At 43.5% G+C, this 26,550-nt stretch overlaps 1 protein-coding gene across 2 annotated transcripts in view; it reads left to right on the forward strand.

The window, feature by feature from the left end:
- Positions 1-26,550, forward strand: part of CCBE1 (collagen and calcium binding EGF domains 1) — a 101,893-nt gene that overhangs the window by 66,521 nt on the left and 8,822 nt on the right. For both annotated transcript variants that reach the window (XM_040579925.1, XM_040579926.1), the window contains exons 3-6: positions 10,293-10,345; positions 15,853-15,987; positions 16,738-16,875; positions 22,019-22,125. In XM_040579925.1, the coding sequence (XP_040435859.1) occupies positions 10,293-10,345; positions 15,853-15,987; positions 16,738-16,875; positions 22,019-22,125 (433 nt within the window). The remainder of the gene's footprint in view (positions 1-10,292; positions 10,346-15,852; positions 15,988-16,737; positions 16,876-22,018; positions 22,126-26,550) is intronic.

Below are 26,550 nucleotides of genomic sequence, written 5' to 3' on the forward strand. Positions count from 1 at the left end.
AGTATTTTGCTGTCATCTCTGTGGACAATAAACATGGATCTGACTTGTGAATATGTTATGTTAAGAATTATTTCTTTCCTTGTCCAATTCATTAAGTCTGTATACTTAATAAGCAGTTTCAGCTTTTACAAGGTCTTCTCTGGGATCAATAAAACAAGGGAGAAAGGAGAGAAACATCTGGATCAGTGAAATTCTTTTGAAATAATATCTTTTTTAGTGTCTTTATAGAGATTTCTAAGGGCTTACATTAAGAAGTTAATTCCATTGCTGCTATTGATGTTGAAAATAGAAGCACGATTTTAACTTGGTCTTGTTGCTTAGATAGTGATCAGAGCCAGCCAACTTTTGTTTGAAAATACTGTCAAGACAAATAGTGTCGTTTGTGTTTCATTCAAGATGTACTACTTTTTTTCAGTTTTTCTCCCTTTAAAATTTTATAGTGAAAATGGAGAGAAGGTAAAGAAGGCAGTGGGAGAGGTCCAAAGTTGTAATTCCATTGCAATTTAGCAAATAAAGTTTTTCCTTCTTTTTTTGTTGTTGTTGTTCGGGTTTTGTTTGTTTGTTTCCCATTTCCTTAATATTTTTAAAAAATATCTGCTAGTGATAATTTTTTATTAGGTTACTTACAGTTTTGTACACTTACCAACAAACTGGAGCTAAGATACTCAGGGGCTGCAGCATACCATATTCAAGAAGAGCCCAAGGGAGCGGTGATTGCTCAGTCTGAAGAAGAGGGAGCTAAGGGGCAAATTTAACTGGTGTCTCCAACTACCTAATGAGGAGTTACAAAGCCAGAACTTCATCAGCGATGCACTGGAAAAGGACATGAGACAAGAGCCATAAGTTGTAGCAGGGGCATTTTAAGTAGGTACAAAGGGGGGAAATGCACAGTGAAGCAGTTAAGCACTGGAAAAAGGTCCCAGAGAAGTGAGGCAATCTCCATCCGTGATGAATTCAAAACTCAGCTGGGCAAGTCTCTGAACACTCTGCTGTCAGGTGCACTTGGTTCAGATGATTTCCAAAGGTCCCTTGCAACTAAAATTATGACGTGAATCTATTTTTCTAAAATTATGGCATTTTTTTTTTTCCTAAGATTTATTTCTGTTCCTTATAGGATGGCTGAAACCTTGACTTGAAAAATTCCCTTGGATACATTGAAGCAGGGTCATGCCCTGGTGACTGTAAGCCAGTACTGAAAGGATAAAAATCCTTAGGCGTAGGTGGCTGTTAAGCACCCTTACATGATTCATAACATATAAAATGAGATTGCTATGTTTTTTCACTCTCATGAGGTGTGTGCTCTGAAGATAGGAGCCATTTCATACCCCTTGTCTGTAGATGGTATATAAAGAGTGCCCAGGTTCCCATCCATCTGGGACAATTCACATAAACATCCATACCCTGTGTCATGTCCTGTCCTTTCAATACGGGTTTTTCACACCAGAAAGGCAGAGTTTCCAAATGCTGACACCTTCCTCACACTGTCTGTTAGTTTCCATCTCAGTGCTGGAAACCAAAGTGTCACCTGGATGTTGTGGGTAGCCAGCGTAGAGAACGAGGTGCTCAGGACTACCTCTTTTTAAAATTATTTTTCCATGTTATTTAACTTTCCTAAATGCTGATGTCTTTGTGTCTGGCTCTCCCAGTTCTAGACTATTTAAATCAGAAGTGTTAGCCTGGCTGGACTTATTTGCTTGTTTTCTTCCCAGAGTTGAATTTCAAGAACCAACACAAAATATCTGTTGAATATCTGGATTAAATGTCTATGTCTGTGTCTAGGGTGTAGATGGATGGTCCAGGCTATAGCTGGGTGGCATGCCCATAGGGAGTGTACAGGAGCAGAGGTACATGTGAAATCCCAAATCCATCAAAACCAGGAAGGGGTTTGCAACAGTTCCCAATGACAAATGTCAGCCAGATTGATTAAGTTTATACTGCCAGACAGCGTCTGAAACTGTTCTTCCAAGAAGTCCAGTTGTAGCACATCCTCAGAGCTGAGCACATGCTCACCCGTCATCCTGGGTCTTGGTCCAACCTGACGTTCATGGCAAAGCATTTCTGCAGAATCAGGATCAGGCCCTTATGTGGCAGCTCACCCCTAAGGGAACATAGACTGAGCTACTAGCTTGTCTCTGGAGGTTAATTAGGATTTATACCCTGTTTGGAGAACTAGCTTTAGAAATCTGACGTCCTTGCATAGTTCCTATGATGTGTTTTTGTGTGCATGTGTGTGTAGAAGGCGCTTTTTATTGTTTATCAAAAGGAGTTTATTAGACATTGCTTATGCAGCATTTTTGTGATCGTGTTGATGAAAGATGCTATATAAACAGGGCTGGATTGGACTGGATTCAGTAAGTCTTAAGAGCTTGCCAGCAATTTATTGCTATTTGACTCCAGCGACCGAGCACCAGCACAGCAGCCAGTGAGCGAGTGCAGCTCCTTGCAAGGCTGCTCTGGCTCTGCCTGCCGTACTGAAATGGAATTTATTACTCTCTATCTCACATGGATATTTGGTAGGAAATTGGAGCTACAAAATGAAGAGTCATGGAAGTTTATAAAAATCCAAGAGACAGGACAGATGTGCTGTGATTAGTCCTGTACTCTGGCTCACCTTGGGTTAGATAAATAATTGGATGTGTGCCATCAGCAAGACATACTATTTACAGACTTGGAAGGAAATTTGGCTTGCAGTCCTTTAATTGGAAGTCAGAGGTAGTGGAAAAAAAGACTTCTGCTCACTTTTCATACTTTAAATCTCGAAACAGTGAGTGACTTTAAAACATGGGCTCAACGTTGGATCATTTCAATTAAGATTTAGAGACTATTTGTTCTTAGAAATGACAATATGAGGACGCATTATACTTTGCCAATTCATTAGACTATGTAGCAAATGCAAACAGTGCTATCTTTGTATAAAATTAATTTTTTTTCTTCCCCTCAAATTTCACACCTGTCAAACATTAATTTGATTCTGTAAAGTTCATACCAACTTCACCTGCAAAGCTAAATAAAATCATTTTCTTGGCACAATGCCAGAAAATAAAAGAAATTTGTATGAAAAGAGAGCAAGACAAGGCTGACAGCGTGTGTATAAAGCTGAGTCTAAGCAGATGAGAACAGTCAAAAGTATTTTATTTAATCATTCTGCTATTTTTGACATGCTGTCTAGTGATAAAACACATGAGCATTCCCTTGCATTAAGAACAAAAAAGAAAAAAAGAAAAAAAAAAGCCGATGAATAAAAACCCAAGAAAAGGGGAAAGAAAGTACAGCTCAGCACTGAAGGAATCACATATGTGACTTTGAGTATGATGTTTGCATGCATGTAAAATACCCAAGAAATGGGGTTTACAGTGGCAGCAAGGGTAATTAGCTTTTTTTAAAGTTTTGGAATATTTCCCTTCTGAGAGTTTCCTTCTTTGCCTAGAGAACATTCACAGGCAGATTTTTACATTTTTTGAATCAGTATGCTAAGTGAGATGCAAGCACTGATGGTTACTAGTGCCACCAGTTGGTCCGTGCTACAGAAAAAGATGCTGGTTAGTCCATGGTTAGTCGACGTGCCTGTAGCACCAAGGCTCTTGTTGGGCTGGGGTCCAACAAGGGTCAGCGTTAGTTCTGGGTCTGTAGCACAGTGTTACGGCTTCCCTGAAAGTGTGCGGCCCTAGTCTGTATGGTTCATGTGGAAATCCCCATATGACCTTTTCCTTTCATTACACATCAGAAGAATCACAGGAAACATTCCTAAAAGTCTGTATTCTGCCCAGAAGAGACCCAAAAAGCTGAGTTTTAGTTGCCACTTCTTCCTGTGGTGAGCAGAAGCTCATGAGCTCGTTTTTCCTTATGGGCCTGCCTGCAGGGTTTTCATACCAACCTCTTTCTCTGCCTCCCAAGTGTCCTAAAACAGCCCAAAAGCGACGGTCTGCTGGGACCGCTGGTCTGCTGACACAGGGAAGGTGCTGGGGAAGTGGTCTGCCTGCCCAGGCTGTGTTTGAACACCTCATCACATCTCATTTACTTAAACAAAACCACAAGCCTCATCATGGCGAGACTTTGTCCTGCGCTGCGTCCGCAGAGAATGGGGGCACAAGGACTGCTACAAGAAAGGCAGACAGTTTTGGTGGCTAAATTCCCCAGACCTGTGAAGTTTCGCTTTTTGTGCATTCTCCAGCTTCATAACTCAAAGCCCCACCAATACCCACGTGAGATGGAGGGTTTCTTACACCCCTTTAAGTCTTTACTTGCTCTTTTGTAAAGGAATGAGCTTCACACATTCGCAAGTGCCACGCTCTGCAGGGGCTGCAAACCATCGTATCAGTTTGGAAGGTCTCTTCTGAGAAGAAGGAACAGTTCATACTCCAGTGCCATAGAATCCCCTTTGACCGTAAAAAGATGACATGAAACAGTACTTGTAGGAGAGGAAGAGTCAGTTAACAATACATTACAGTAAGGAGCAGCCAAAGAGCAAGTCTGGGATCTTTCAAAAGCATCAGCCAGAGCCTCGCTGGGTAGGCGCTGGCATGGTTCCCCAGAGTCAACAGAGGTATGTGGCTTTTGCCAGGGGAGGATCTGGTCCCTGACTTGTGTTCACGGAAGAAAAGCCCAGGAACTGTGAATCTTATCAAAACCTTCCCATTAGCAATAGCTGGAATGGGATTTCATTTCTGCTATCTATCTTAATAGCTAGTGCTGAGCAAAAGAGCAGATAGCAGTGCTTTTTTTCCCTAAAAGAAAGAAAACTGTTATATGTGGGTAGATTTATTTGACTTAAGTAGCTGACAAGAAATATGGCTTAGACTCCTCAGGCAACACATTAATCACTGAAAATCTGACTTTCAGAAGTTGTCAGAGGTCTGAGTTCCAGCTTTGCTGGTGAAGGGCGGTCTCTGTGGTTGTTCGGGCAAATCCTGCTTTATTCAGTCAGTTAAGAGAAATAAAGAAGCACACACATACAGTCAGTACTCATAGGTTCTGCAGCATTGGAAGCCATCACCATACTTGTGCTGTTCACTCCCAGCTGGGACGGTGACTGGAAGACTCAAGATGGCCTTGGACCTTGAGTTACACCCAACGCGAACATAAGTTATCTCTTTACAAAACTGTGAAAAAGGACTAAGTCTGAAAATCATGGCAAAGTGTATGCTGAGCAAGTGTCTGCAAGGAGGCCATCCTCTCTTACTCAAGATTTCGGTATGTATCCCACAGAAAGGCAAACAAAAATAAAGTGCATTGCTTCAGTTTTTCACCATGTTGCCATAAATCTTCTCTCCATGTGAATTACAGTGAAACTGTGCACAGCTACCGAGCTGCTTCCTTAATACACTTTGCACTGCAGATGAGCTTTGTCCGTGCATGCTTGGGCAGACAGACCTGTCCCTCATTTGAATTTTATACAGAATATGAGAAAAACAAGGGTTGAGGGTTTTTTTAAGGTACCTTGTTGGCTCGTTTTTATAGCTGTCTAATTATTTTTTGTAAGTTAATTGCTGTATTTTATATTTGCATTTTTGCTGCACTGTGTGCTTCTCAAAGTCAGGGTGATCAAAAAGAAACACCGGACAGGCACAATAAGGAGCCAGTCTAACAGAGACCCCTTTGTGCAATTAAACACAGCCGTGCCGTGGCCTTTGCTGACTCAGGTGTTCAAAACGTGATACAAGTTCTCCTGAGTTCATGTTATGACATTGTCTGAAGAAATCTGGTTAAAATTTTTTTCAAATCTTTTCCCCATGGGAAATTGGGGTTTTTATTAAATACATTTGCTGATCTGTGTTACCATTACTTTCTACCAGCACCAACCTGGGAGAACAGTGTTGACATATCTAAACCTACATAAAATGTTAAGCCGCTCTTATGCCCCCTATACTGTGACTCTTCTGACATTCGTGGGTTAGAAGCAGCATGTCAGAGAGGAGGGATGTGACCTGCCTGACCACCTATGGAGTTGCTGCATCTTCCAGTGAAGTGACACCAGGCATCAGCTGAGCTATAGAAACTGTCCGTGCATGTGCTCCTCGTCCCGATAAATGGGAGATAAAGTGCCTGAATTACCTCTGTCTGGATGGAGCCATGCTGGAGGCTGACTGTCTGTCTGAACTCCGGCATTGTAGGGATAAAGTAAGTGTAATATGCTACCCTAGGAACTCACTTTCTGACTCAATGTAGGGATTTCTGTGTCTGCTTTGCTCCTAGAAGGAAAATATTTCCTAGAGGAGACGCTTCTGTTTCTACTTTTGACAACTTTAGCAAGACTTTCCTTAACATAGTATGTTCATCTGAAACCAGTATAAAACCTTTCTCTTTCCCTTCCCTTTGCATTTCCCCTTTGCCTTCCCTTTTTTTCAATCACTAAATGGTGATTAGGTATCAGTTAGGTATTTTCTCAACATAATTGTCATGATAGAGTTTTATGCCCCTTTGCTGAAGTTAACCAAAACCTCAACAGCACATTAAGCATCTCCAAACCGTCCGTTGTCACAACACAAGTTGCTGCCGTGGTACTGCAGACAGATGCAGGTTAATTACCGCTTTAAGTGTTTATCCTGTTATTATTTGCTTTTCCAAAGCATTTCAGCTGCTGTAGGACCCTGGATCACTCTCTCCTCTCTCACACAGAAGTATTTCCCAGGTTCAGCATACCCCAGTCTCCCTGGCACCGCCACCGGCCGCTGTGTCCCAGTGCAGAGCAGGAGGTGGGCTGGGGGTGATGGCAACTCTCCACCAGGTGGAAACAATTATGGGAAAAAAAAGTGTGGTGCACACTGGATGACTTACTGCTGATAGCTGCCAGATAAGCTAACTTAATAAAGCCGTGGCTTAATTAAGCCACATTCCTTGCATCTTGCCTTTCCTCCCGCATGTCTGGGGCGATGCTATCAAGCAGCTACTGCTTTGCAAGATGAGGCGGGGGGTGCTGTGCAGAGCTGTGTGTCAGGCATGGGGGGCACCTGCAGGTGATGTGGCATGGGGGTGCTCCTGGAAAACTCAGCTTCCCTCTCAGTCTGCAAGGTGATGGGCCTCAAAAGCCTGCAAAAGCGGCAGATCCTCTGCTTGCTTAGTCACACGTGTGTTTATTGGTATAAAAGGTTTGACCTTAAATCCCTCCTTCTGACATTCAGTGATTCAGGAGCACTTCAGCCTCCAGAGCAGATGGGAGTAGCTCAACATCTCCCTGCTTCTGCTGCAGCTGAAAAACAGGGTGACTTTGCTTTGAGAGAGCCCCTATTGCTATGGTTTTTCTTATAGGTGGCACAAAAGCTAGACATTGCAGTGATCCAAGTCATGGTGCCCAAAATGCTTTATGAGTCTGGGTGTGTGCGTGTTCCTGAGTGAAGACTGCATGAGAATCAGAAGTTGTTAGATTTTTAATACCTGAAGCACCCCATTAAAAGCTATGTAACAGATAAGTTTGCCAGCAGTTTCTCCTTTTGGAAACCAGACTTAAAGTTAACAAATCAATTTAATTTCCATGTAGATAGGATTTTAGTGGTTGAGCGCCTTACACAGCTGTGTATTAGTTAGCGTTTGGTGCATGTAGAGCTGTGTAGCAACCACCTCGCTGAAAGTTATTCAGTAGCTAAAATTATCAGTGGGGACCCCCTCTTACCTCTCATTATGTATAATGAGATTGCTGCTGTGCAGCGTTGATTAGGCACGTCAACCTGGAGCTGGATGTCTGAAAATGAGTATTGCTATTGAAATGCCTTTGCTAATGATCAACTCATGTGTCCGTCATTTTGACAGATTTCTCTTTAAGAATGTAAAAAGCTGAAGCATGCAGGTATCCCAGGGTTGCAATGTAATGTTCAGAGAAAAGGGTATTGTCATATTATATTTCCTGTGCATTAACCCTAAAGTAGCAGTTTCCTTGGCAGAATCATGCTGATGACTGAAGCTTGCTGTTGAGTACAGGCTGTGCTAAACAGAGATCTGTAATCTTGAACTGGGAACCAAATATCATGGGGAACTGGTTTCTGGAGTGTGATCCTGAAAGCAGGGCATCCCTCCTCCAAACCATTTTCTTGTGTGATTTAAAGCTTTCATGTTGTGGAAAAATCTTCAGGTATTTAGAGAAAATACTTCCAGATCTCCTTACCAGTAAACCCCAGAAAAATTCACCAAAAATTGAAAAGGAGACTGAAAACAAGGAAATGACTTCTCAGAAACGTGCCACCCCCCTGTGGAACTCATTGCTGCAAGAAGCCGTTGAAGAGACGGATTTCAGCAGGGACTTGGATGCCTGCCAGGGCAGCGTGATTCACCAGTTGCTTTAACTGGAGCAACCCCCGGCGAGGCTGTGATTGCTTCAGGGTGCCAGGGCAGTATGTGCCAGGGCAGTATTTAATGGCTGTAACAGTGTGTGGTGGGTTCTCAGTGTGTGGCTGTGGGAGCGGGGTTTGATCAGGGCAAGTGATTTGGCTATCAGGAGAATCCAGGAAGGCAGCTAAACCCACAGTTTAGCCACAAGAAAGGCAACAAGTCCAGTCAAGAGCCATTGCCAACCAAGTTGGGAGGAGAGAGGCAGCTCCTGCAAGCCCAGCAAGCAAGCCCTTACCTAGAAGCAGGCTGTGCCAGTTGAGGTTTACATCTGCTGCTACAAGCCACTCTAAGGGTGGGAGTCCTAAGGGTCCTAAGCCTGAAAATCAAGTGGGAAGTCCCAAAGAGAAGGGTAGAAATTATGAAAGCTTCTGCTGTCTGTTTCTCGTTCGTTCTGGCTGGCACAACCCCACAGGTCAGCATCTCATGGCAGGGATGCCCTCCTCTCCTCTCCCACCTCCCAGCCCTCTCTCAAGCCAGGCTGTATCTTCCCCCGAAGAGCAGCTACAAGCAAGCCATTATCATCCTTCCTTCTTCTGCAGACAGGAGGAGATGAATGTGCACTTGGAAAGCCATCAGTATGGCTTGCAGCATATGAACAGCCTCCCTGATGCACTTTGAACCCATTCCTCCTGCATTTGTTTGTCTTGCAGATAAAACTTCACAGCAGTGTTTGGAGAAAAGTCTAATGAGGGACCACTGTTTGCATAACAAAGCAAGGCTTCCTCTTCAAATGTTCAACCTTCATTAAGCATAATTTATATTCCAGCTAATCTTTGGAAGAGGGTAAAATATGGAGCCAAAGTTTGTTTTTACATAGTTTGGAGTAATGCATTGTTTGTTTTAAGTGGTCAGTTGCAATTGATAGTTGATTTAAATTCGACATAATGATGATTTGTGATGGCTGCGTGTTGTCTAGGGGAGTGTTGTGTCATTGACTGCCATGGCTTTAGCACTCTACTGCGTCAGTTATTGAATTAAAGGATAACACTAAATGGACGGTTTCCCAGTTCTACAGATATTTCAGCACATCCACAAGGAAAGAAAAACTGTGAATTTGTAAAATAAAGGGTTTTTTTTTTTCCCTCAGACTCATGTAGGCTTGATAAAATAGTGCAGTGAACAGCAGTTTGCTTCTTCTGCACCGGTCCACCAACACGGGACCCTTTTGAAGGTCACTAGGTCCCTGCCGTGAGTAGCTTTCAGGGTGATAAGGGAACCAGCCATTTGTAAAGGTTCCTCAACACTGCTGGGAGTCCTGGTGACGTGAAGTGATTTGCTGCCTAGAAAGCAAACAGGTATAGCTGAATGCCTAAATGCCATTACAGGCCAGTGTGTAAGGCATATTAATTTCTCAGCACTCAGACTTTGTTCATATCATAGGCACAGAAAAAGTATCTGATCCTGTTGAATCTTCACTGCAGTTTTGCCTCCCTGCCTGTGTGTAAGATACACTCCATTGCTGCAATATATTTCACTTACCACCTTCCAGGTTTATTAAAAGACGAGAAATGACTGGTAACATTTATCTTGTGTGTACTCCTTGCTGAGGCTTACCCCTTTCTGCAAGTTTACATAGTAATGACGGGTGTTTGAGAACACCCTTCACCCTATCAAGAAAAGTGTGACCTAAGTTGTATGTATGGACAGCACTGGGGTGTGCTGCATCCTTTCAACTTAAGGGAGTAGGGTTTTCGGAAATCTTGTTGGGATGTTGAGTGGGTCAGCACTGGGGTGCCCAGCCTCAGGCTCCTGAGGCAGCTGGCCATGCTGTCATCTAAAACTCTAAAACGCCTCATGGACTGAGTGGTGGGTTTCCATGTTGCATTCCTTAATGCTGAGATACCTCCAACTGCAAAGCTCAGGATCCTCATCTTTTTTGGTTCATCACACCCATGATCTACCCAGTTTAAAGGCAGCACCAACCTTTAGCATATATATTTATTTATTCATTTATTTATTTTATTGTTTTTCAGGAAAAAATGCTGTAAGGGTTATAAGTTTGTTCTCGGACAGTGCATCCCTGAAGGTATGTGATTTCACTGTTGTTACCCCCTCTTTCCCCATGCATTTGTCTTTCCCCATTTACCCTGTTCTCCACACTGCCAGTTTGGAAGAGCATGCTGATATAATCACAGGCTCACCCGTATCTCATGTGTCAGTGGAACTTGTTGGGAAAATAAAAAGATCAGCATCTTCCAAAAGTTTCACTTAGCATGCCAAGCCTTGATCCTTCCCTAAGTACACATGACCGCACAGATCTTGCACCATGACCTGCTGCAGAGGGACACATTCTGCTCTGAGCTACATACATGGGAGCACTCTGTGCACCCAGGAGCACACCCTTCCTGGCCGATGGTTTTCCCCGTGCACCCCTTGGATGTGGCACAGTCAGTTTGGCTTGTAAGTGCACAGAGGGTGGGTGACTATGTGAATCAGTCCTGCCTTTGGTTATGTATTTCACAAAGACATCAGTGAGGGGAAAGTGTCATCAAACAGTGTGTCTCTTCCACCCGCTCTGCTGGTCCTGGGTATGGCTTCATTGTCACCAGGGGCAGAAGGACACAGAGAATTTACTGAGGATAGTTCATGCAGTAGTGAAAAGGGAATAATCCTCTTGGCAGAGGGGAGCTGCCTCTACGCTTTGCAAAAGCCGTAATGGGGTCTCAATGCTCAGAGGCTGCTGCAATGAGATCTCATTTAGGAAAAGGCTGAGCTCTGCCTGCCTTAATTTTGTGGGAGGCCTCTGTTGGGTCTACCCAGACGATGGCTTCACATCAGCAGTAGCAATGTGAGTTCTTCAGTCGCTCCCATTGCTTTTTCCAATTTGGATGAAACTGGCTCTGAAGTTACAGGAGCAGAGGAACTCCCTAGCAGAAGCAAATGGTCAGAGACAGCAAGCCAAAAACCCTTGTTTACTCCAAAAAGCAGGTTAAAAAGTTGGTTTATGGTGACATCCTTCTATTTGATGACATATGGAAAGCCTTCAGTTGACCTGAGAGTGTCTCGTTTGGGCTGATGATGTTTTGAAAAGAAAAGTGGCAAATTAACATACTGGAGGGAGTCAGCTGATTTTTGAATTACAGCCTCCAGCCAACAGGGATTATAACCCAAACTCTGCTCTTGCTGCTTTTTAAAAAAATGTGCATTTTCTTTGCTGCTGGCTAGAAACAGTAGAACACTGGTTGCAAAAGAAAAAGAAGAAAAAGAAAAAAAAATAACCTACATCTTCTTGAGAGAGAAATTGTGCATTTTCTACTTCTTTGTGAAGAAACAGCCCACGGTGCCAGCCCGAGCCTCGGGGAGCTGGGTAGGGTTTGAGTGAAATTGATGCTCACAAGGAGTTCCTCATCCCATGGTTTTGCAGTGAGTTTTGTCTTTGTGTCTATGGCATGAGATGACAGCTCCAGTACGAGACAGACACTTGGAGGAGGCAGATGTGCTGTGTTGTACAAGGTGGTTGTGTGCACGGGGAGCAGAAGCCCTGAATCCTTTTGGGGTGGAAAGAAGCCAGGACTCCACAGTCTGGCCTCCAGCTTTCCTATGGATTGTAACAATTTTATATGGTATTTGCTAAATGTGATGGATACAGCAACAGAAGTAATAGGAGCAAAAGTAAAATGATAACCATGGCAATATATTATTTTAGGCTTCTAATTTTCATCTCCTGAGGTTTTAGGTGATTACGAAAGCAGCTTTTATTATGTACCCACTGACTTTGCTTCGCTTAACCCTGTCTATTAACTGCATCTCAGTAACCTGAGAGTTTCCGCCACTAATTGAATTTCTCTGCTGACTGTGGCTTCTCTCCCTTTGTATCTCCATTCCCCCTTTTTCAGCTCAATCTATATTTTGCCTTGAACTTCAGAGACCACAGCAATCGCTGTAACATCTGAGACAATCTGGCCACGGGTATGGGGACAAAAAATATGACTCAGAGAAGCACTCATTTCACTTTGTTACAAGACATCACTTGGCTCTTCACACATTGTTTTGGCATAATCTTGACAGAGTAGCTGTATGAAATGCGTATCTTGACACAAGCACACAAATGCAATACAGATGTGAGTTCATTACAGCACATCTGCACCTTTTAATCCCGTACTGGCAAGTCAAAGCCATGAGAAGTAGTTCCAGCCCTGTCTTCTCTGTGATTTAGCAATGACAGCAGGGAGCAGGGTTGGGAGAGGGACAGAGCGTCCCTTGTCCACCCTCAGGAGGAACCAATGTCCTTCTTGGGCAGCTGTTACTTAAAAAGATTCTTTCGCCAAGGCTTTGTGTCTTTGTCCACATCCATCTTTGGTTTCTGTCCTGTTATTTCTCATCTGCCCTTGAAAAGCAACAGAAATCAGTGCAGTCCAGTATGAGTCCATGTCCTCAGCTTCTGCATTTCATTTGCTTTGGACTCACATTCTTGCTCTGGGTTTTGGCTGCAAGGAGCAGGGAGCAAAGATCCTCAGGAAACATTGAGGGGAGTCTGCTTTTTGTGCCTGATTCCCCCCATAACATCTTTCTATTCCACCTGAGCAGTGAAGCAGGTTCTCCTGAATGATCTCCTCCTTCTTTGCTTTGGAGACTCAGCTATAACTAGGTCCTGTCTCGTGGTGTCACCGAGAGTAAAGCAGGGACAGATGTAGTCTGAAACAGCTTCTTTTGGAGAGCACTCTCCCTATCGCTGGTTTGTTACTTGAGTTTCTTGGCTGTGCATTAATCCAGAGCAAAACACTCTGTGCCAGGCAAACACTAATAAGATCTGCTGTTTCCTCACTAAGGCTGTTTCAGAGATTTCCTTAGCACATACAACTTTCCATGCTGCGTTGTCATTCCTGAGTTCACTGAAATATACATAGAGACATTTGTTATTCTGCTTCAGCTTTTTGTATTTTCCTAAAGTCTGGAACAGCCTGCTCCTCGCTGTGTGGCTTTGATTCATCATCAAACCACATTTCTTAGGCTGGGCTGGTGGACAAGGGGCTTGAACGTGGGAGGGCATGTGCATCCCTGGTTCTGCAGAGCACACGGAGGCGGTGCAGCAGCTTTTGCCCAGTCTCATCCCAGTTGTGAGGACTGCTCCTGAGGGACTCATGCTACTGGTGACCAAAGCCCTGGGGATGCGCAGCTCTGTGACATGGGACCTGCCCACAACTGTTGTGTGATTTGAGATGACTGTGTGGGAACCACTAGCAGGGAGATTTCCACCTGCTGGAGCCTTCCCTTGCTTTGTATGAAAGCAAATGAAGCAATAGTCTTGATGGAGTTCTGCTAAGGTGGATGTGAAAACCATGTTTAGAGACTAGCTACATGAAATATGGCAAAATAGAGACAATGAAAAGGAACTGGTGTTGTTTAGTCTAGGGAAAAGGAGGTTGAGGGGAGTTGTGATAATAGTTTTTAGGTATGTGAAAACTTGCTGCAAGGGGGATAGCGAACTGTTCCTCATGACCAAGAAGAAGAGGATAAAAATAACGGGCTTAAATGGCTCTAAGGGGAGTTTGGATTAGATATGTGTAAAAAGCTTTCTGTCTGCAAGGATATTTAGTCTTGGGAATAGACTGCATGGTGGGGAATTTTCATCCCTGAGGGATTTCTAGGTGCGGGTTAGATTAATGTCTATTAGGAAAGGTTTATGCAGAGCTAATCCTGCTTGTAGTAAGAGATGTTTTTTTATGATTTTATTAGGGCACATCTATTCATGGAGGCACAGGGAGGACAGAGCTTGTTTTGCCTCCACTCTGAGTAGTCTAGACGTGGCACAGGCCAAATCCAGCATCTGTGTGGGCACACTGGCTAAGGAATAGGCATGGTCACATCAGTGCTGTGCATACTGGCCTGTTCTCCATCTGATTTTATTTCAGTGGAAAATGAAAATTGCAACTGTGCCCAGGAAAAACACCACTAATGCTTTAGATCTGGGACTATTTAGTAGTGCCAAATGTAACAGGAGTTTACAGTCCCAGCATCACCTAAAAAGCCTGAACTAGCCCCCAGGCTGTCTATGTTCGAAGGCAAGGGCCAGGTTTTAGTTCCACGCTTGTGCAAGAAGGCTCTGTACTGTTTGACCCTGGTTACTGCTGGGAGTGCTGGCACTGCTGCTCACCACCACAGCACTGTGAGCAGACTTCAAGGCTGAAAGTCAACACAGTTGTGAAGTAAGCAGGAAAGAAAGGATGCCTGCCATTCAAAAGGTGACAAGCACAAGGGAGGAAATGCTTGGCACCATTACAATAGTATCTTTTGGTCTAAGCGGCTCTGGTGTGACATATAGCAACTTCTTAAGTCTCGTTTGGTGCTTTTCTGTACCTTTGCACACTGTCACTTTCACCCCCAGTGCTACACACGTGCTTTATATACTTTGAACAGCCAATGTGGCTTCACTTGCTTTACCATCTATTAGTTCTTTTTAATTATTTGAAAAAACCTTCATACCTAGAGATGTCTGCTAGTTATTAGTATGAGTCAGTAATGATTTTGGCGTTTAATTACTTTATAGTGTGTATATGGAAACACTGTGCATTGCTGGGAATTCAGTTGAAACATTTAGGTTTGGTTTAGATGTGTTTGGTCCGTAGCATGGACGGGATATTTCTGTTGTGCCCCCCCCCCAGTACCTAATACACCAGCTGTGTGCAGGATGATGCTCCACTGAAACGATCACAGAAACTGCCACTTGCTTTGGCATACAACCCAACCTTCAGGAGGGTTTGCCTAAGCTGGTTTTGAGACTAGGTGCTGCTTCAGCTCCTGTCTTCCCCTGGCGAATGTTCCCCGTGGCACTGCGAAGCCCTTGTATCCACAGCCAGGGGCTGCCCATCTCCCCCAGATCCCTGCCACCAGCCTGACACCAGGGACCAAATCCAGCCCATGGCAGGGCAGGGGTGCAGGTCAGACCCTGTTTTGGTCTGGTGTCCATTCCCTGGCCTTCGGTTTTGCTGCCACATAGCAGTGAAATCAGAAACAGATTCACCCTCCCTCAGGTTTCAGTGACTTCAGTCTTTTGGGACTTCACTGACAAGCTCGGCTAGTGACTTTCCATACCCTAATCTGCACATTGCTATCATTAAAAGTGATGATGGTTTTGTAACAATGTGTTCTTTCCTAGAAGGGGTATATCTGGCTGTGAACAATTACTGTGTGATTTTAATTAACTTTTCCTTGTAATATGCCTTCTGCCTGGATTTGGCAGATAGCCTGTTCCATGATAGTCTGCAGAAGTAATGTTGCTATCAGCACATAAAAAATCTGTGAAGGAAACAACAATTTAATATTTCTTTGAAAAGAATTCTTAAATTCTGCAAACTGGGAAAGTGACCCTTACTTAAAATCCAGGTTTAAGAAATAGTCTAACTACTGTAAAGCTGTGATTAGCAATTACAATTTTACTTACATCTCATGCATGTTTTATTCCTATGTTCCTTCCACCCTTAAAAACAATGTAACTCAACTCTACTAATAGCAGAGATGTGAAATATTTGCTGTCAAAGTTTCATCCAGCTACTGCCACTGGTATTTTTTCTAACCCCGTTTTTCCCTATCTAGACTACGATGTCTGCGCTGAAGCTCCCTGTGAACAGCAGTGCACAGACAACTTTGGGCGAGTCCTATGCACTTGCTATCCTGGGTACCGCTATGACCGGGAGAGGCACAGGAACAGAGAGAAGCCTTATTGCCTGGGTAGGTAGAAGTGTGTGGTGAACTTATCACTGCTTAATGATGTATCCTGCTTTCTCAGGGCCTCCAGGAGTCAGTTTATTTCTGAAACCTTTCTTATTCTCATTACTATTACTAAGAGAAATATGGTTTTTTAACTATCTTAAGGATTGATTCCCAGATCTAAGAGATCTAAATCCCCCTGAAATTATTAGGAGGTAGTACATAAAACGAGACATACGCACCCAAACATTTCAAAGTGTTGGGATGATACAATTTTCCCTTTATTAATTCCTCCTGCAGGTTTTGAGCCATATTTGGGGGTTTGGCCTGAGATGAGGGACAGGATTCTAACAGTAACCCTCAAAGTACTATAACCAGGCCTCATTATGAAAATAAATCCTTGGGGTTTGATTCAGATGGCCAGCATCTACTTCAGGAGTCGTCATTTACATGTGGTCCTTGTGTGGCTAGTCCTGCCCTGCCCTGTCCTGGACTGTTTGCTGTGCCAGGGAGCCAAGGTTTGCAGGGCTGAGTTTTGCTTGTGAGCTCTTCAAAGCAGAGAAATGGTCAAGCAATGTTCACCACTAAAATGACAGGTATGTTAATAATACTGCAGTTCGCACAGAGCTCCAGCCCGAAGCACTGGAGGTGCTGAAATGACTCATTTACTTAACCACAAAATCTCCTGGTACCTCTAAAGGAAGTCTTTTGTTGTATTTGTGGTCTGAAACCTCTGGCTTCAGAGCATTTTGAACTCTTGCTCCTCTCCAGATATCGACGAGTGTGCCATGAGCAATGGGACGCTGTGCTCTCAGATCTGTGTCAACACCATGGGCAGCTACAGGTGTGAGTGTCACGAAGGCTATACCCGGGAGGAGGATGGAAAGACGTGCACCAAAGGAGATAAAGGTATATGCTAGTGGGGGTTAATGGTCCTGGGCCAAAGGGCCACCTAAAAGGTTGATCTGTCATAAAGAGGAACTGCTCCTTGCACTGCACTTGGAGCTGGGAGTCTGAAGCTGGGATGTAGCTGATGGTCCTGGAGAGCCCAGGTTGTTCATTGAGCACCTGAGAACCTGTGGAGCAGTCCTGTCACACACTCTTCTCCTACCCATTTCATAAGCTGCACAAACACAGCAGTGAATCAGTAGTCACATCCATAAAGAAACTGCACAAGTACATTGAAGGATGTAGAAAGCATCTTCCCAGAGAGGCACAGTGACTGAACGGTGAAACTTGCCATTACAGCATCAGTTAGACCATTTCTGCTGGATCCACCTGCTGAAAGCCATATTTTCTCCCATACCAACCTGGATTATACTTAGAGCTCAGAAGATGGGGAGGTGGGGGGGGAATATTCCAGATGATGACCCTTATAAGCCTTCATTGATGTCATCTGTTAATTTAATTATTTCCAGTAACCTTAATTTGTATATATACACCCACATCTGAGATTAGCAAATGGCCCTGGGTTGGGTGGTTGTGCCTCTGGGCACTTGGAGGGTCAGAAAAGGTGTGCCTGGGAATCTGGCACACTTTTCAAGCATCACTTAAATCAATTGCTAAATTCTGCTGACCTGCAATGAGTCTGTGTGTCTCATGACTGTGGTCAGATTTTTTTCCTTTTTAAAAACGAAAATAATATGTGATGGGAAGCAGGTAAAAATGAGGGCTTGTTCTTGCTTTTTACTGTTGTTTTCCAAGTATGTAAGTATGCTGTGTATAAATTATTTTAAAGTTTTTGATCTCATCCCAGCTATTAAATTACAGCATTTAAAGTACTGCAGATTAAATACTGATATGGCAATTTAAAAAGAAAAGAAGAAGAGAACAACCTGGGGGGGGGGGGGGGGGGGGGCGGGGGGGGGGGGGGGGGCGGCAGGGGAACTATTTTGGTGAATGGCGACTTACAATAAGTTCATCAATTAATTGCCTGAACACAGTATGATTGGGTGCACCAAATCCCACTGGATGGCAAGAACAATTTGTAATTTTCATTTTCCTCTGAAAATGTGTAACTGGAGCCACTCCATTAACTTTCATTGTTTCTTGCAAATTTTAAATTGGTTGGGTTTTTTCCCTTGTAAGTGTCCGGGGGGGTCATAAAGGAAAGAGACATAACCTATATAATCCCCTTGCAAATAGTTTTTTGGTTAACTTTTCCTCAGGCTAGTTCAAATTTCCTGACAGAGTAATGTCCAAAGCGTTCAGGATAACCAACCATTCAGAATATTCAAGGCTGTGGGAATAATTTTAATATTTGAAAGCACCAATTTTACATTGAATGTACATGGCACATAAAAATGTCAGCTCCAGTAGTTAATCTGGAATTAAATACCCACCATCGCTCATGACATTTCCCAAATCAGCTGTGTGAAGCGGAGCAGGACACTTTCTGCTCTGTGACCCTGTGGTACTCCATGTTGTTACTAATTGCCAGACTTCTGGTGCAAATGAAAGTAGAGTTAGCCATCGCAATTTCACAGAGTATTTCCTTTAAAAAATTTGTATCCGTAACCCATCCCAAGGAAAAGGATTCCGGCCGGCTGTAGCGAGGCACCACCGCGTGGTCAGCCCCAGCCCTGCACTGTCCCACACGGCACCGCATCCACGCCGGAGCGGCTTCCTAACAAACGGATTATTTGCTTTTCTTACTAGCTGGAACACTTAAATTTTATTTTAAAATTTAATGTGAGAAACATGAAAATCATGTATCTGCCTCCAGCCCAAAGCATGCTGTACATTTCCCGGGAGATACTATACATGTTTTCATCCTGCCGTGCCTCAAAGCTGCAATCCAGGCACTTCTTTGCCTCTGTAAGTGGGCTTGACTGAGAGCTTCGCATTTGTTAGTGGGCATAAGAACAGGGAGATTTTTTCCCACATCCGCGATCATGTTGCATTTGACAGAGACAATACAGTTACCCGTGCAGAAGTAGGCAAATGAAACCTTCTCAGCAGGCTGAGCCCAGATAATACAACACAGATGATCAACTCAACTGTCTCCATGCAAAGACTGCCTGCGGCACAGCTCCCTGCAGAGCTCTCCCCCGCCAGCATCTCCTCCTCTTCCAGCATCAGCAAGACAGTCTTCCAGCACATGCAAAGAAAACACATCGCTCCCCCAAGCAGATCTCTTATCGATAGGTGCCACGGGCTCACCGGTGCCTTGCCGAGATGAAAGGACCCCCCGTCAGGACAGCAACATCATGCATGAGCTAGACATCATGCTTTGGAAAACCTTCATAAAATGGGGCTGGTTTAAGCCTTCTCTGAAATCATTTTAGTTTCCTGGAAACAATGGAAGCAGGCTATATACATGCCTTGCTCAGCACGGGCCAAACTGACCCTGGTAGGTGACCTCTATTTCTGTACCATGCGTGGGTGGCTCCATCTAATTGCTTCCTGCCCCCTCTGGCCTGTCCTAGGTGGCTTCTGGCTTTATCCATGCTTTATTCTGGCTTTATTTGTAGTTTGGTCCTGATACAGGATCGGATGTGGGTAGAGCAAATGTTTGATGGATGACTCCTTCCCTGGGCAACTCATCACCTCTGTCTGGTATGAGTTAGGGGGATTCCACCTCTCTCCCGGGACACAGTTCATGCTTGCTTATATGACGCTGTTGGACTTCATCCTCTGACAAGTCAATCCAAATGGATTTGCAGAAATCTCACTGGTATGATGTTTCCCAAACATTAGCTGACACCACTGCCCCCCAGCATTCATCTCCATGGATTGTTACAGCCCTGTTCTATCTATAGTTGTCAGCCCCGTGTGCCCCATCCTTCTGGAAGATAAATTGGATTTTATAATGAAACATGAGGCCAAATTCACCGCTTCTTAATCTGCATGTAATTCCACTGATTCTAGTGGGATTGCAATAGGTTTCAAATAGCAGAGGCTCTGGCAATTTCTCCCTATGACTGTATGTTGCTTTCAGCAACATTTCTTAACACAATATGAAGGAACAAAGTTGGTAAGATAGCTATTAAAAGGAATTTTGGTTAAGACTAGTACCAAGTCCAAACTCTACTGGAGTTTGGGAAAAAAGGCATTTTTTTCTAATGGCTCAATATATGTGCATCTGTACATCCTACACAGGTCCAAAAATGGACATGTCAAAACACTGATGTTTTTTAAAGGAAGCTGAAAAATTAAGGGAGCCACAATACTGGTTTGTGGTCAAAAGAAAACTTACCTTACAGAAATATCAAGAGGTGTCTTGATTACAGCGTATCAATTCCTTGTTAAGGGAAAAAAGGCCTGCATTGTGCAGTCTTTAATCTATCAGAGAAAGGTTTATGGGTAAAGAGGCTTTGCAAGGAGTCAAAGGCAAAATGAATAACATTAGAAATACAGCAGTGACAAAGGAAACCAGCAGGTGCTGTGTATTTGAGTATCTTCACACAAAGGCTGGAGTCCCACTGGGAGGTGGTGTGGCCAGATAGCCTTGGAGCCGTAGATGCGATTTGGTGAAGATCTGTTATATGTTGCGTAGAGTTCATCAGCAAACCCCAAGTGGTACCTTTCGGCCTTAAATCTTGAGCCATCTGAACACTGTGCAGAAAGCTGTTCAGGGATTATCAATCCATGTGCTATCAGGAAGGGCTGGAAGCATTAAATAAATGGACTGCAGTTGTGGGAGCAGGCAGTTGATGAATGGGGTAAACTCCCAAGCTTTTGCCTCCTAATTTTCTGATCAGTTCAGTGCTAATACCAGTCTTAATGCTGCTGGTCATTCCAGAACCTTGTCCTTACCGCCCTCTCCTACCTGACCTAGGAGATAAGAGAAATAAATCTTCATCTTCTAAAAGCAAGCACACCTGATGTGGCATTACAGCCAATGGACTAAATGTACTGAAAATGTGGTTTTCCTGAATTTGTGCATTGGTGGCCCATAAATGACCATCTGATGGATGTAATATTCCTTACTGGACCCTGAAAACATTTGAAGTCAAGTACCATATAATGTCTTTAGTATTAGAAACTTCTGTTTTTATTTAAAATTATGCAGATGTTTTCAAAATCAATACAAATTTCTGAAAAGATGAAGGACTTCAAAGATTGTGTCCAAGTAAGAAGTATAACACAATAGGTAAGCGCATTGTAGTTGATCCTTTTTGAAGATTTTTAAGATTTGCTGACTTTAATCAGGAGCACCTGCAGGGTTTTTCCATTACAGGACATGTTTTGAAAGGTCAGTGTTCAAACATGGACAATAACCCTTCCAGGTAACATTGTACAAGGCCACACACCATATGCAGAGCCTCAATACACTTGATGTTTCTCAACAGCTGTATGTGGAAGGAAAAAAGCTCACCTAGAGCCAGGATGCGTCACCCTCTGTTTCAGAAACCACATTTCTCTTTAAGTGGACATGTGTTGAAACAACACTTGTTTGTTTGTGACGCAGAAGTGCTTCACTGTGTATGGGACTGGGAAAAAGGACAAAATTAACACTTGCAATATCTCTTACAGTTTGAATTATTTAATGCATTCTTGAAAAGATCCCATTCGTGCATAGTATCAACAGGTGTGACCATTTCTCTCGTGTGGATTTAAATCCCTGTCATTAATCTCAATCCCCGTCTCCGCTCAGGCTGATTCCATCACGTGGAGGAATACTCAGCAATGATAGAATGCAGTTTGTGCAAAGTGAATGAAATGACCATATTGTGAGGTACTTTACTATAATTTATAGCATATGAAAATTTGCCCTTCAGGGGACTGTAAATCAGTTCAGATCTACAGGGTTAGTCTACCCTAAACACAAAGATAAAAGAAGGGGTGTAGACTTTTCCAGGTATTAAAAATAAATAAATAATTTGCAGACTGTTAACTGGAAACAGCTGCTTTAAAAATGAGCTCAGAGCTGTCCCTGCAAAGTTTCTTAGCCTTACACAGCAATTCACAGTCAAAGTATTAACAATGGCAAGATGCTCTCCTCTTTCACAGTCTGGGGAAACATAACCTTCAAGTTGCTTTTGCAATCGTTTTATGGACTTCTTCTCTTTGTATCTTTATATCTGTATTTGAAACTGCTTTCTTTCAGCTGCACTTCCTGAGAAATCTGAAAATGTGGCAAAATCGGGGACGTGCTGTGCCTCTTGTAAGGAATTTCATCAAATAAAGCAGACAGTTTTACAACTGAAGCAAAAGGTATGAACACTGATCAGCCATGTCTTTACCAGACCTGCATGTTTTGTGACAACTGAGGTTAAATTTAAGTGTTTGGAGCTGTCACTGCCGTGTGGCTCTCATGCCCATAAAGATCATGGCAATATATTTCAAAGTCATGTTGGAATGGCATCTCTTCCATATGCTTCTGTGTTGCTTGCAAGCAGATTGCTAACCAAGCTCATGAAGCTGTGTTACCAGGCTTGTGGTAACAGTGTCTGGCAAACACCCATCCCAGTCTGAGCCTAGGTTTCTTGGCAATCTCCTCTGGCCTCAGCTTTTCATTCATTCTGAATGCACAGGATTTTGGACTTGATCCACCTTTAGTATAAGCAAGTGCAAGACATGCTGCAGATGCGGGAACATGGGAGAACATGATTTTGCATTAATGGGGTGCTGATACAGGGTTCATGCCAAGTAGGAGGTGTGTGGCTAAGGAAAAACATCACTAGCTCTGATTCTTTAGAAAAGAAAACCCCTCATCCCCAGCCTTTTTTGTTTCCACCTGTATCCTTACAAGTAAAGAATAATGCACTTAACTTCCCATGGCCTTTAATTGCTCCTGTATTTGGAGCAATTTTTTGCATTTGAGTAGGATGCAAACACTTCTGCATTTGGGTAGGATTGAAATAAGCCAGAGACCCAGCCTTGAATTTGGAGAGCCAAGTGCCAGGATGCAGGTGTAATACTTTTTCTAGTCACACCTCTGTTGAACATTCAGGTTCTTTCAAATTGAATTGCCCTGCAGGAATGTTCTCAGCAACTCATGTTTACAGGCATTAATTATTTCACCCAGAGTGCTCACTGAATTGCACTGTGCCTGAACGCAATTTGGTGTATTCACTTGTTGCATTTAATGGTTTTCATGCAGTGTAATTTAGATTAGGAAGAAAGAAATCTGCTTCACTAAAATGAAATACACTGAGGATGAAGATACTGTTTATCTCAAAAATCTCACTGTGTTATGTTTTTCTTCTAAATCGGCATGAGGACAAATGTGAAAGTGACAGGATTTCATGTGTGATGGAAATTCTGCTTTTCAAAAAAACAGTAGCAGACAGGTGAAAAAAGGATCCGTGCTTTTGAGTAGCTGTTGACCAGCTGCAGTCCATGATGCTGACCAGGCTCACGCTGACCTCCCAGGGAGGGATCTGGAGTCACACTGTTGGCCATGTTGTTTGCTGCAAGAATTGATGGATACCAATAGCCCAAATTAACAGAAAGTTTTCTGGGTCTAACTTCCCCTGTTAGATGCCTGTGTTCAAAACACTCCTGGAAAACTAAGACCATCAATACCTGTCACTGTGGGCACTTGTGCAGTAGCTGTGGCCATACTAAGCAGCTCACTCTTGTCTCATAGCTAATTTAGGCTGTCATGGGGCTTGTAATTGGGCTGTCAATTTTCCCCAAGTATCTTCCTACTGGGACTTGATCTACTTGGCATCCTCAGAGGGAGCTCACTGGGTTGGTTCTGCCTCACACAGGCAGAGCTGGAAGAGATGGTCCCCTGATACCCTCAGCTTTTTTTACCCCACAGAAAGGAGAGCTTTTGTCCATGCTGAGAGAAGAACCGGCCTCATGCTGCTTCTCTGCCCACGGAGGCATGAACTGTTCACTCACCGCTCCCCAATGGCCAAGTTTTTCTGGGAAGGACGTATCTCAATACCTGTGGTTGAAGCTGTTCTGTTTTGTGCAGAAAAATTTGTTTCTGTCTGCCAGAGAGACAGTTTATGGGAATGAGTCTTCAGTCTTGTGGTTAAAGCTTTCAGATTTTATGAACTTTGTGCAAAACTACATTTAGTAGAAGAGCCTGTGAAGGACCCAATCCAGCGAACCCTACCACTGTGAACTGGGGTATGCTTCTGGAAGTGGGACGTATGGTTTTGTGCATCCTTACAAAAGGACAAGGATAAACTCAAGTTCTGCTACCTCTGGTGGTGGCACCAATACTTTTTTGGAGGATTGCAAGAGCCATTCCAGATCCAGGACAAAGTAGGTCTCGGATCAAGAACAGAAAGTCAGCTTGCATGGTCAGCCAGTGGAGTGCACTGTCCCAATATACTAAGGGGTTGTGGGCAGTACTGTGTTGATGTCAGACCTTGCTGGAAAGAAGAAGACTGGAAAGCTGAAAAACTGGGGGAAAGATTTCTGATATGCTGACACACAGCCAGAAATTTTTAAAAAATCAAGTAAGCAAGATCCTATTGCACAGATGTGTTTAAACATCTTAATTAGAAAGACATGTTCCACATCACTCCTACCAAGCACTGTCAAAGTCACCTAAACCACAGATCTGCTAGAAACTACCCAAAACTCCAGATGCAGTATGCAACACAGCATATGGAAGTCTTGTTTCTAGTACTGTCTTTCTTTAGAATTCACCCTTGCTAATACTTGCATGCACATGGAAAAAAAATTGTTATCTAAGGGTCATTAAGATTTGGAGCTGCGGATGGAGAAAGCCAAGGTCACTCTGGATCATGATCCTGGTTCAGTTAAAAGGTGAAATAGAAATTGGGCTAGTGAGTATATCCAATCCCTAAGAGGATGTGAGTCAACATCAAAAACACATGGTTTGGCCCCAGTGTACATAACAACCATTTTCTGGCCAGAAGATATCAAAGAGCAGTGAGCTAGACCAGAGCCTGCGTATTTTGGCACGCCTAGTGTATGCCTCAAGTCCAGCTGACTCAGTGGGGAAGCATGTGTAGATGTTTTCACAGCAGCTATGTGATTTTTTTACTTTTTTTTTTAACTTACTAAGTTGTTACAACAGCCTTGCTGGCAGGAACAAGTCAATATTTAAGCAACAGAAAAGAACACACTTCCAGATCCTTTTCCTGATGCATCTCCACCACTAAATGCACCTTTTTACTCAAGCCTGGCCATCTGCAATATAACCAGAAGAGTATTCATGGCAGAGACAATATACTAAGTGACATCTGTTTATCAGCTGGGATAGCAATAGATCCCCAAAATAGAATCTGGTCAGAAATTTAAGTACAAACTCTAAAGATGACATCGATTAATCTGTCACTCAACAATGGCCACCCCTAAGGAGAAACACTCACTGATGACACTGGAAATATTCTCACAAAAGCTGCTCAAAACATACAACGCTCTCAGGTAGTCACTGGATTTAACCGTGTGTCTTGGTGTTAGCGTGGCAGCGCTGGCTCTGCAGAGCCCTTGGTTGATTTGCATCACATGGTGGAAGTTCTGCAGCGTGATGGTCCTTGTAACACTCCTGTTCACGTCCAGCCAGAACACTGCTCTGGACAGGGTGGACACACCTTCAGGACACAAAACTTAGCAGTGTGCTGACCAGAGCTGGCCGGTGGACCTCCCCATGGTGGTCCCTGGCCAACATGGCTATGAAAGCCCCTAGCTATTAAATTTTCCTCTTCAGCCCCAGGGGTAAGGTGCTGTGACCCTTGGAGTAGTCCTTTATCTTCAGCAGTTCCATGCTTTTGGTCTGTGCTGCAATGGCTGGGATGTTGCCTGAGAAAGCTGCAGGGTCATTGGTAAACAAAGCAGATGTTTCTCTTTGGAAAACCAGTGACAGCCCACCCCTGAGCAGTAGGTGTGCTGGATCCCCATGTGAGCAGATTCATAGGAGTAAGCACATAAGAAACATACTCTGGGGCTTTTGTGAAGTGCTGACTGCATCCAGCCACTGATTTCTGTGGGAGCGGAGTGAAACTACCAAATTCTTGTAAGACTTACATCATGTCACTTAATTTGCCTTTCATACAGTCATCTTGTCTTTGGAACAGCAGTGCTCTCTGAAACCTGAGTCACAAATGACTGATAAATCCTTGTATTCCTGTCATCACATTTTGAATTCCAGTATGAAAAAATCAAGCTGGTGTTTTGGAAATGCCAGCAGGGACTGTCTCAGCATTTCTAACTTTTTTCTCTAATTTTTTTTTGCTTCCTTCGGAACTGTTGTGTGCACCCAATCCCAAACTGCAAGCAGCACTGGCTGCCCTTAAAGGGCAGTTCTTAAGTAATATCCTGTTTGACAAAAGAAATTTGCCCAGTTATAGTATGTACTACAAGAAGTACATAGCATTATTATTTTTCTGTACGTTACAAATACTAGGTTTGCACTAAAGGCAGGCGGATATGGAAGTCTTGAGAACAGTCCAGTGCAGGGAATTCCAAATAGCTGATTAAAAACATTGTCAGATAGTAGGAGTCATTATGTATTTTATTTAATGTAGCTCTCCCATGCCAATGTTGCAGAATCCAGCATCGAATTATCTAGTGAGCCAAACACATTCAGGGAGCAACAAAGCTGACCCAGGGATAGATCTGCCCTGGTATTGCTGAAATAGCTCTTCAGTTCCGTTTGGCAGAGCAAAATTCCCAACTCTATGTGCAGCCACACGCCGCTAATAAACT

Source organism: Falco naumanni, chromosome Z, assembly GCF_017639655.2.
Source record: "Falco naumanni isolate bFalNau1 chromosome Z, bFalNau1.pat, whole genome shotgun sequence".
NCBI lineage: Eukaryota > Metazoa > Chordata > Aves > Falconiformes > Falconidae > Falco > Falco naumanni.